At 37.4% G+C, this 11,215-nt stretch overlaps 1 protein-coding gene across 1 annotated transcript in view; it reads left to right on the forward strand.

Annotated features, from left to right (window-relative positions):
- ninj2 (ninjurin 2) overlaps nucleotides 1-9,764 on the forward strand; it is a 51,422-nt gene extending 41,658 nt beyond the window's left edge. The window contains exons 3-4 of the mRNA XM_088924179.1: nucleotides 3,527-3,708; nucleotides 4,797-9,764. Of these exons, the coding sequence (XP_088780305.1) occupies nucleotides 3,527-3,678 (152 nt within the window). The 3' untranslated portion in view covers nucleotides 3,679-3,708; nucleotides 4,797-9,764. The remainder of the gene's footprint in view (nucleotides 1-3,526; nucleotides 3,709-4,796) is intronic.
- The last annotated feature ends 1,451 nt before the right edge of the window (nucleotides 9,765-11,215 follow it).

The raw sequence follows: 11,215 nt of genomic DNA on the forward strand, positions 1-11,215 counted from the left end.
GTGTTGTTAAGTAATTACCACCCTAAAGATGTGTACGTGTTCCGTCAGTCTCCTCATGTGTGTGTATATCCTGTGTTCGGTTAAGTGGTTGTTAAAGAATAAAGAATAAACGCTTGGTTCGTTAATCGCATCTCCATTGGTCCTTTGTTCTGAGAAGAACCTGTAAACGCTACAATATTATAGTTGACTGGCTAGAAAATAGACCACAGATAATGATCACACAATTTTTTAAGCACGTATGCACAAAAAAGGCAACAGGTCCTGATGGCATCTCAGTTTTTCTTTTAAACATTTGTGCTGAGGAATTAACAGCAGTTTATTGCTGTCACGCCCCACACTCTCCCTCGCAAACGCCCTTGCATTCCCACTGTTTCACAATCTCATTCCTAATTGAATCCATCACGTTCCTGCATGCACCAGATTCCTCAAATTCTCACTCCCAGACCAATTATCCAACCACATCCCTTTTCCTTCAGTATTTAAAGTTCCCTCACACATCAACATGCTCACTATTGAGAAGCTTCCTGCAGAATTCTCTTGTGTGTTTCTAAGCCTTTTGATTGATCTCCTGGTACTGAATCTTTGCTCCTACCTTTTGATTTTGTCTTTGGATTGTCTTATGGATTTCCCTGGTTACCGGACTTGTTGCCTCCCTAATTGACCAAGCCCCTGGATATTGTCTTTTGGATTGTGCCTGTTCTTTTGTGCATTCTGTGAGATTCATGGTTCTGCATAAGGATCCTCCTATTCTACCAATTGGTTTCCTGACAGTTGCCCTATCTTCCACAAGTCTGTTGATTCATACACTTTTCCCATGCTGTGGAAAAAGGCAATCATCATATGAGCCTAAAAAGTTTTCTTGTAGCTATAGCTGCCTTCTATCATAAACACTTTAGAAAAAATTAAGGTAGCTATGCTCTGCTCAGAAGTGTCCACTCTACTTGACCCATGTGATTTTGCATATAAACACAGACAGGGCACTGATGATTCAATGAACAGCAGTATGCATCTTGTAGTTAAACACCTAGAGGACCCTGATGTCTATGCATGACTGCTGTTTGTTGACTGTGGCTCTTCATTTAATATACTGCAGCCCCATCTTTTGATTTGCGAGCTGAAGCAGATCCCTGGTAATCCTATTGTTATCAGATGGTATTTTAACAAACTGTAAACAGTATGTCAGAGTCAATAAGAATAACTGATTTATGACTTATTAGTACAAGTACCCTTCACAGCTTTGAGTTCAGCAATTCTAGTCACATTACGTACATACAAATGAATATACAAGTAGGAGTCAAGGCAAGTATATTGTTAAATTTTCAGATGATATGGCTGAAAATACATAGATTATTCTTTATTGCCACACATCAATTGTTCGTGGAATTTGCTATTGGTACAGCAGGAACACAGGTGAGACATACATACAACATATACAGTACAAATTTAAGTAGGACAGAAGACAGACAAACATCGTCACATACATTTGTAAACAACTTTCTGGGTAGCAGCATTATACAATGCAATTCAGAGTTCAGCGTGAATTCAGAGTTCATATGGTGGTGGGAAAGCAGCTGAGGTTGAAGTGGGCTGTCCTTGAGAGGAAGGATTTGAAACGTATTCCAGAAGGAAGAAGCTGAAAGAGATTGAGTTGGTGAGAGGGGTCTGAGATGATTTTCTGGGCACGATTGGAGGTTCAGCTTGAGTAGAGAGATGAGATAGAAGGGAGTTCGCAGCCAACAATTTTTGCAGCTTTGGTCACAATCATTTCCAGTTAGCCTTTTGAGTAGTTATTCAAGCTCCCATACCAGACTGTAATAGAGGTTGTCAGAACACTTTGGCTCATGGCTGTGTAGGAGTTGCCGGTTCACTCCGTGTTTTGAAAAAACCTCCTATGCTATTCTTTCCTGACTATGTGGTCAGTGTTGGTACTCTATTTAGGATCACTGTTTATACATGTACCCTGGAATTTAAAGGAGTTTGTGGTCTCTATTAGGGGGATCATTAATGAAGATTGGAAGTTTTGTGTTCTGGATGCGTCGGAAGTCAACAATGATTTCCCTGGTTTTAGAAGCATTGAGTAGAAGGTTGTTGTTCAAACACCAGGCTGTTCCCAAGTCAATCTGATCATGATCATTCGAGATGAGGCCAACAATGGTAGTGTCATCTGCATAGAGTCATGGAGATAGGACACAGCCTTGGGGAGCACCTCTGGTGAGAGTCAGAGGGCAAGATGTCCTGTTATTCACCCTGACAGTCTGTTGGCGATGTGTTAAAAAGTCCAGAATCCAACAACACATAGCAGGGTTGATGTTCAAGTCCATCAATTTACTGAATTATTTATGTGGATTAATGGTATTGAATGCTGAGCTGAAATCGAAAAAAAAAGGATGCGGGTATGGGAATGTGGCTTCTCCAAATGCTGGAGTATACAGTTGAGAGCCAGGTTGATGGCATTTTCAACAGACTGTTGGCCCTGAAGGCAAACTGGTGAGGATCCAGCAGGGAAGATGTACAGTGCTTGAGGTGTTTAAGCACTAGATACTCAAAGGATTTCATAGCCACTGAATTCAGAGCAACTGGTTTGTAGTGTTTGAGGCAGCGTATTTTTGCTACTTTCTGCTAAAGAAGTGAAGTATTATAAATGTTGGTAAACACAGGAGCCAGTTGATCAGCACAATAGCTGAGGGCTATTATACAGTTTACAAGAACATCTTAATTTAAAGACAAAGCAGTTTGCCTATGTTTATGTCAGAATAAAATTACAAACATCACCTGATTTTAAATACTAAAAAAACTAAAGAAATCGTGTTTGATCCCAAAGCAGCTGGTGACCATTCATATGAAGTGATTCACAAGGAACTTATTACCCAGGTTAGTTCATATACAGTACAGTAAGTACTAGGAATAGAAATATACACAGACAGAAGTTGCTACTTTACCGTGTTGTAATTGAAAGTGTTATTATATATGGTATAACAGTGTGGTTTGGTAATTAATCAGTTAAATTAAGAAAAATTAATCACACAAACAGCAAATAAGATTATGGGAGTAAAGCAGCACTTGTCCTTGAAGACGGCTTTTGAACAATCCACGATTAGACTTGTGGAAAAAAATTATATCAGCTCTTGTACATATTCTTAATTCTCAGTACCAACGTCTTCCCTCTGGAAAATATATTCCCCAAATGTACCTCAGACAAAAAATACATATTCACTGTTCCCATATTTATTAAAGCAGTTAATACAAATAAATGGCAAGGGTAAATGAAATTGGGTCAATATAAACTTTCTATGCTATAACAACCAATGTAAGTGTAATAAATATGTCATGCCTTTTTTGTAATGAGTTATGCATGCGCAATAGATATTATGTGTAACATTTTGTGATGTATTCAGATGTACAGATATGTGTCCATAAAAACATTCCCATAGGGAACAATAAAGTTTATCTCATCTTCCTATTTATATTACAATACAATCTATACATTTTAACTATAAAACGTCTGTCTTTTTTTCTTGTTTTTGAGCTCGTAAAGACCTAAATAACGTCAGCAATCAAAAAACATTGGATACTGTGAACAATGTGGCCACATGGTTGGTGTTTGTCACAACAGTCATCAACATCTTCATCACTGCTTTTGGGGTCCAGAAACCTGGGCGCTTTTCCAGATGGAACTGACCACACACATTGGATTAACTCAAAACACAGGTAGGTCTATGGTATAGTTAACTTGACTTCCAGTTACAGGAAAAGTAAAAAAATAGCACAAGTTCATGTAAAATCCTAAAAACTAATCCCATGAATGATGAAAAAAATCTAGAAATCTAGAATTGTAACTAACAAATCTGTTGCACCAGATTACTTTAAATCCACTCAAGATTCATACTCTTGATACCGTGCAACTGAAAGAAAAAAGAAGCATGTTTTCAAAATGTTTGTAAAATGAAAACCTCATACTATGACTAACTAAAGACTAAGATGATTATTAACTTTTTATGAAATGTGCAATCATAAAAGTGGTTTGTGAAGTTTCCAAATCACACAGTTCCAAGGTATTATACAAAGAAGTGGACTTTCATTTTCTACTTTCCAGAATACACAAGGATTTCTGGTATGAAGAAAAAAAAAGCAGTTCATAGGCTCAATCTTATATTGTGATGGAGCCGGACACATTCTGTCTGGTGGAATGGTAGAAGTGCATGAGCTTAATAAAATATTCCAAGATGTGCCCTCTTTACATTATCATTGACAAAGGAAGATTTTTTTCCTTTATTTACATTGTACAAAGAGTATTATTAAATTTGGGGCCAGTTTTTGTTTTAGGCCAAATATTAAACAATACTCAAGAATAACTAAATATTTTTTAAGTTTCAGCTGAATTTGAATGAAAGGTTTGCAGGTAAAAGTCTACACAGAAAGTCAATTTAACAATAAACATTGCTGAATTTAAGCTTTGTCTGTGTCACCCGGACATAAACCTAGTTTCATTTCACTTAATGTCCAGGGATGCTTTACTACCACATACCTCTGTTAAAACGAATAGGTCTTAGTATTAAAATACACTAATAAATCCAATATACTGGCAGGATTTTTGCAGTGTTTTCTGTAAGAGCCATAGAGCACTAAAGTGTGAAAGGTGGTTGATGCCATAATTTACAGACAACATTTTTTACCCCAATGTGGTATGATGTTATGAATATTGTATGGTTATATATTCATATGTGATTATGGAACTGTTTCAGAAGATTGAAAAATATTGCATGCAAAACATTGATGTAATGTGTTTTTTTGTCTAGGTGAAGATCCCTTAATGATTCCAGTCTGGACAGAAGAAGCATAACTGTTTATATTAATCCTAATAGTGAGATGTCATTTGAGCTCTACAATATGCTTTCTAAACTATTATGCCAAATAGCAAAGACCTAAGCAATAAACTAGATATAGGAATTACCACAAATTATCTTTACAGACTTATTGTCACGATCGTCAGCCCTCCTCTAGAGGGCGCTCTGACCCCTTTTGTATTTTTGTTTCATTATTACGTTCACCTGCCCCTTGTTCCGTATGTATTATTTAAGCCCCATGCCTTCAAAGCTCTGCGCTCAGCATTGGAAGATGGACGCCACAAGGCTTGCCCATTCCCTGGGCTCAGGGTAGCCCGAGGGTAGGTCTTATTCCCCGGCATCCTGACCATCTGGGTCCGTGGCTCGGAGCACCAGGCTCTGTTATGTTTTTATTTCCTGGTTCCTGATTCCTGATTCCTTGTCCTCATTCCTGTCTTTGTTCGGATGGACCGGCCATGGACTTTTGGACTGCTTCCCGGTTTTCCCTTTCAGATTGTTTTGGACTTATTCGCCTGCGCCAAGCCCCCCAAGTACCAGATTTTACCATCTGCATAGGGTCCAGAACTACGTTTCGTGACACTTATTGCTTTATTGGTAAAATGCTTTTTTTTGTTCCTGGTTTAAAATAGGACATATACCTTAATATTTTAGAAACTATAATGTCTTCTGAGGCTTAAATGGAAATTGCTTATAATTCCCACCTATCTGGTTTTGGGAGATGAAGACCTTAACATCCAGTATTCTAATTCAGTGTTAGTAGCAATACCTCAGCAACCACATTGTCACTGCAAAAGAACGAATATATATATACAGTATATGTGTGTTAAGAGGGAAAAGAAAATGAGTCTGTTTGTGGCAAATAACTTCCATTCACAGTCACTCAATTTACATAATATTATGTCATCCCTTACATGTTGTAAATTTAAAAGCTGTGCTGATACTGCTTAGGATATTTTAGATTCAAACTACATCAAGAGATCAGAGGTCAACCCAAAACATTCAGTTCCATTCAAAACTGAGCTTTCAATCCACCATATTTCCAGCAGTTACATTCACATGCATCATATGTCATCCTTAACTGTCTGCATTTATTTCACTTTACTATAAAGAAACTCATTTATCAGTGAAAGATGGCCACTGGAAAGGTAAACTGAAAGGTAAACTATGGATACAGTTTGAGCCTAGTGTTTCCATAGTGAAAAACAACATAATAGACATATCAAAACAGACAAAAACAGTAATGCAACAGAACTCTTGCATGGTTGTGGAGCTGCATACAGTGTCCAAGACTTCTATGCATATTTACATATCCTGTATTCTGGAGATAAGTGGCAATGATGGTGACCATTTCTTGATCATGTAAAGCTTTGTGACTTCAATCAAATCAGTTTATCTCTGCTATCATTTAATTATAATTTGACACTGACTGAATTCAGTAGCAATTTATAAAGTCACACACAGCACAGTCCAAAAGTAGTAACAACAAATTTAACAACAAGAAGTTTAATGAAGGTTCTGATAAAAGTAGCAAAGAACAAATTTTGATTAAAAAAACTTCTCATAACAATAGTTACAATAGTTTTATTAACTAAATATTCCTCGACTGGTTTCATTGTGCATCTGTTAAAGCTTCGGTAAAATATAAAAGCAGTATATATTTTTTTTAAATGGCAGAATTACAAATACTAAGTTTTGGATTTGAAGTCCTGAAATGTTTGAGGAGAAAGAAAAGTTTCTGGAATACAGTATTCTCAAATATGATGTGATTAACAAAGAAAAGATTTTCAGCACATTAAGGAGATGTCCACAAAAAGGTCTGTCACGCTTCCACAGGAGTTTACTCTACCTAACAACTTTTCCTAGGATTTTAAGTTGTAGCCTTCATTTACATAATCATAAAAAAATCACAGCAAGTTGTAGAGAGTCACAGCACATGCCCGTTACCCTCAGTTGGGTAGCGTGACACCCCCAGCGACACGGTCATAGCACTCTTAATAGCCCCTACGACTCTCTGCAACTCTCTATGATAAAATCAAACAGGTTTGATTTTTTCATAGTGAGTCACAAGTCATAGGAGTGGGCACTTGCGTCTGCAACAGTCAACAGCCAATGAACGCTCAACTGGAGTACAATGCATACAATGCAGCTGCAAGGAAAGAAGGAAAGCAAGTGTTTAGGACTGTGCAAATTGAGGAGAGGCTCGTCGAACTTTGGAGCCAGCACAGATGCCTGTTCTATGTTTTTTAAATATTTTTGTATTTTTTAAATATTTTTGTATAAAGAATTTACAAATACAAATACAATTAGAGAAGTAGAAACAGATACAAGAGAAAAAAACACAAACAGAAAAAAACAATTAAATGCCAGAGATAATGAAGTAAATTTTATGACCAAATTATATTTTTTACATATATCAAATGTTATCTTGCTTTTGCAGTTTTCAATTTTTTTATAGAATTAAAATAATGTTTCAACTCCATCTTAAAGCACTAAAAAGGGAGTATTATTGGACCATTTTAATTTATGAATGTGAACTTTACCCATAATGACTAATTTACTATAAATAAATGCTTTTCCCCCCATATTTTCTCTTGGTACAACAAAATATCAAAATCCTTAAATGTAAAAAAAAACCACCTTTAAATGCCTACAAATAAAACTCTGCAAGTCCGTCCAAAACGACTTTACAGATATACACCTTACAAATAAATGTACGAAAGAATCCCTGACAAAAAACACGCAAATCATCCTGCTCATCCTTAATTTTAGAGAGTACTATTTTAACTGGATAAAACTTATGAACAATTTTAAACAACATCTCTTTAACCTTATTTGTAATACAATATCTATCAGGAGTTGTCCAAACTAATTTCCAAATTGTTTTCCAAGATAAACAAGCAAGGAGAGATAAAATGGGGTTTACAGAGATTCCTTATATGCATGTTATTACCTTTCTTATCCTTTTCCACCCAATCCAAGCATAAATCAATTATAAAACCAGAAAAGAAATCAGTCCTCCTGTAACAAATAAAAAATCGGCACTTATTGTTTTACAAAACAAAAAAATCACTTTTCTTTTTACAACACTTCGAATACCTCTGGTATTAATAGAAAAAAATAAAAGACATACATAAAATCAAATAACTATAAGATTATCTAAATTATTGAGCTTTTCAAGAACCAGGACTACAATATTCCAAACCAACACTAAATAAACACTAGTTGTATGCTGCTATAATAAATATAATCAAAAATAACTGATTAACTGAGCAGTCACTGGGAGCGAATCTCCTTCCCGTTTACAAAAGCCCTCACTCATACAAAGTAGGCTCTCCTCCCCTCTCTTCTGGCAGCTTCAACCTAGGGCCACAGCTGGATCCTGGTGCTCCTGTCCCCAGCTGACAGGTCCTCTGCAAATCTCAGTTTATTCTAATTCAAATATTCATTCCCTCTCGCCACTTTCCATAGCATGCCCCTCGCCATCCTCTTTGTAAACTGGGTCATGCTCGCTCTAGGGCGCACTTGCCCAGACATGTTGGCCGATACCATGTCCACCTGGTCTGGCAGGATCTTTTTACAGATACTCTTCACAGTAGCAACAATGTCCTCATCTCTTTCCTCCTTAAATCCAAATAACTTTAAATTCCACGGTCGACGGTATCTTTCTGCATTGTTCACTTTCAATTCAAGATCTTTAATCTGCTTTTCTTGTTCAGTATTTACTTGTTTAAGAACTTTTACTCCGTTGTTTAAGTCCTCAACCTCTTTAAACACAAAGTCCGTGGATTTTTTAAGACCTTCAATTCCTACTGTATAAAATCGAATCATTTCCTTCAGCTCAGCCAAGCTCTTTGACATCATGTTAAAGATGTTGGTTTGGAGCTCCTCCAGCGTCAGCTTGCTCCTCCCTCTCTTGGCCACTGGGGTTTTCCGTAGGTGTCCCGGGCAGGCGCAATACGAGATTTGGAACCGTGATGGAAAATCGTGAGGGAATCATGTAATTATTCACCCTCTGCGATTCCTAGTATAATCCGTATAATTTGACACCCTGTAGGACAGAAAAGGCAGCAAGATTCAGCAATGGCAGTCATTAAATTTGACGTGCTCTCCAACCAGAAGTCGTGTCGAGTCCTGTACTGTGACAAAGGCTTAATTGAGTGCCAGAGTGGAACCTCTGGAAAAACCCTCCTTCACTCAGAAACCCAAACAGTGTGAATAGTACTTTCAGTCCGTAGTGCTCCAGAAAGGCACATGTAGTGTTATTTATGATGTTATTATGTTATTTATAAATTATTTAGTATTCCTACTTTTCAAAGGTGGCATTGGACATTAGGACATAAATGGAAACTGACACAGTAACAACAACAAAGTCTTTTGAGTGATATTAATACCTTTTATAAACGCATCTTGATTTGTAGAAGTAAAAGTTGCCTTTAAATTAAGAGAACATGAGAAATCCTAATTATGGATGGACAGGTTTAGCGGCTTATAAGGTATGAAAAGAAAGAAAAACCGATCAGAGTGAAATAATACTCTTGAGCTTGTAATATCAACTTTGCTAAATTGGTTATATTTTTTTTGTTTGGACATTGCTGAAATTAAACTTTCTATATTCTGAGCTGTCAACTGAAAAGGAGCTCACACTGGATTCACAAGTGTATCCTGCATTTTTTTTTCCAGTTGTGTAACATTTCTTGGACCCTTGCTCTACCTTTCTGAAACTGTAAGAAAGTACCATGTGCTCCTGCAGTCTGATGTGAACTCTGACATTAACCAGCAGGTGGCAGCTGAAGACCTTTACTAGATTGTTGCTGAAATCCATTTTAACTTGCAAGATGTGCTTATTGCTTGTAATATTAATTTTAAAACCTTTCTTGCTTGGGGGTCTCTTTAAAAAATAAAATCCAGTCCACTTTTTTCAGTTTATTTTTTCCAAAACTGTTAATCTTGCAAATGAGGAGTAAACATTGTAAAGCCTTAATCTGAAAGTGACAGACAACATCCCCATGCCTCCACACCTGCCTAATTCAATGTTAGTAGCATCCCACAGCAACCAGGGTCACAGTTGGCTTCAAATAGCAAAAGCACACTAAGCTGCAAAAGTACAGTATTGTCACTGCAAAAGAAGGAATATATAGCATATACAGTGGTGTGAAAAAGTGTTTGCCCCCTTCCTGATTTCTTATTTTTTTGCATGTTTGTCACACTGAAATGTTTCAGATCATCAAACAAATTGAAATATTAGACAAAGGTAACACAAGTAAACACAAAATGCAGTTTTTAAATGAAGGTTTTTATTATTAAGGGAAAAAAAATCCAAACCTACATGGCCCTGTGTGAAAAAGTGATTGCCCCCTAAACCTAATAACTGGTTGGGCCACCCTTAGCAGCAACAACTGCAATCAAGCGTTTGTGATAACTGGCAATGAGTCTTTTATTATTTCTGTTCTGTTTATTATTATTATTTTCTTCTGTGGAGGAATTTTGGCCCACTCATCTTTGCAGAATTGTTGTAATTCAGCCACATTGGAGGGTTTTCGAGCCTTAAACGCTTTTTAAGGTCATGCCACAACATCTCAATCGGATTCAGGTCAGGACTTTGACTAGGCCACTCCAAAGTCTTCATTTTGTTTTTCTTAAGCCATTCAGAGGTGGACTTGCTGGTGTGTTTTGGATCATTGTCCTGCTGCAGAACCCAAGTGCGCTTCAGCTTGAGGTCACGAACAGATGGCCGGACATTCTCCTTCAGGATTTTTTGGTAGACAGCAGAATTCATGGTTCCATTTACCACAGCAAGTCTTCCAGGTCCTGAAGCAGCAAAACAGCCCCAGACCATCACACTACCACCACCATATTTGACTGTTGGTATGATGTTCCTTTTCTGAAATGCTGTGTTACTTTTACGCCAGATGTAATGGGACACACACCTTCCAAAAAGTTCAACTTTTGTCTCGTCAGTCCACACAGTATTTTCCCAAAAGTCTTGGGGATCATCAAGATGTTTTCTGGCAAAACTGAGACGAGCCTTTATGTTCTTTTTGCTCAGCAGTGGTTTTCGTCTTGGAACTCTGCCATGCAGGCCATTTTTGCCCAGTCTCTTTCTTATGGTGGAGTCATGAACACTGACATTAACTGAGGCAAGTGAAGCCTGCAGTTCTTTGGATGTTGTTGTGGGGTTTTTTGTGACCTCTTGGATGAGTCGTCGCTGCACTCTTGGGGTAATTTTGGTCGGCCGGCCGAAGGTTCACCACTGTTCCATGTTTTCGCCATTTGTGGATAATGGCTCTCACTGTGGTCCGCTGGAGTCCTAAAGCTTTAGAAATGGCTTTATAACCTTTTCCAGACTGATAAATCTCAATTACTCTGTTTCT

This window comes from Atractosteus spatula, chromosome 8, assembly GCF_055471065.1.
Source record: "Atractosteus spatula isolate fAtrSpa1 chromosome 8, fAtrSpa1.hap1, whole genome shotgun sequence".
NCBI lineage: Eukaryota > Metazoa > Chordata > Actinopteri > Semionotiformes > Lepisosteidae > Atractosteus > Atractosteus spatula.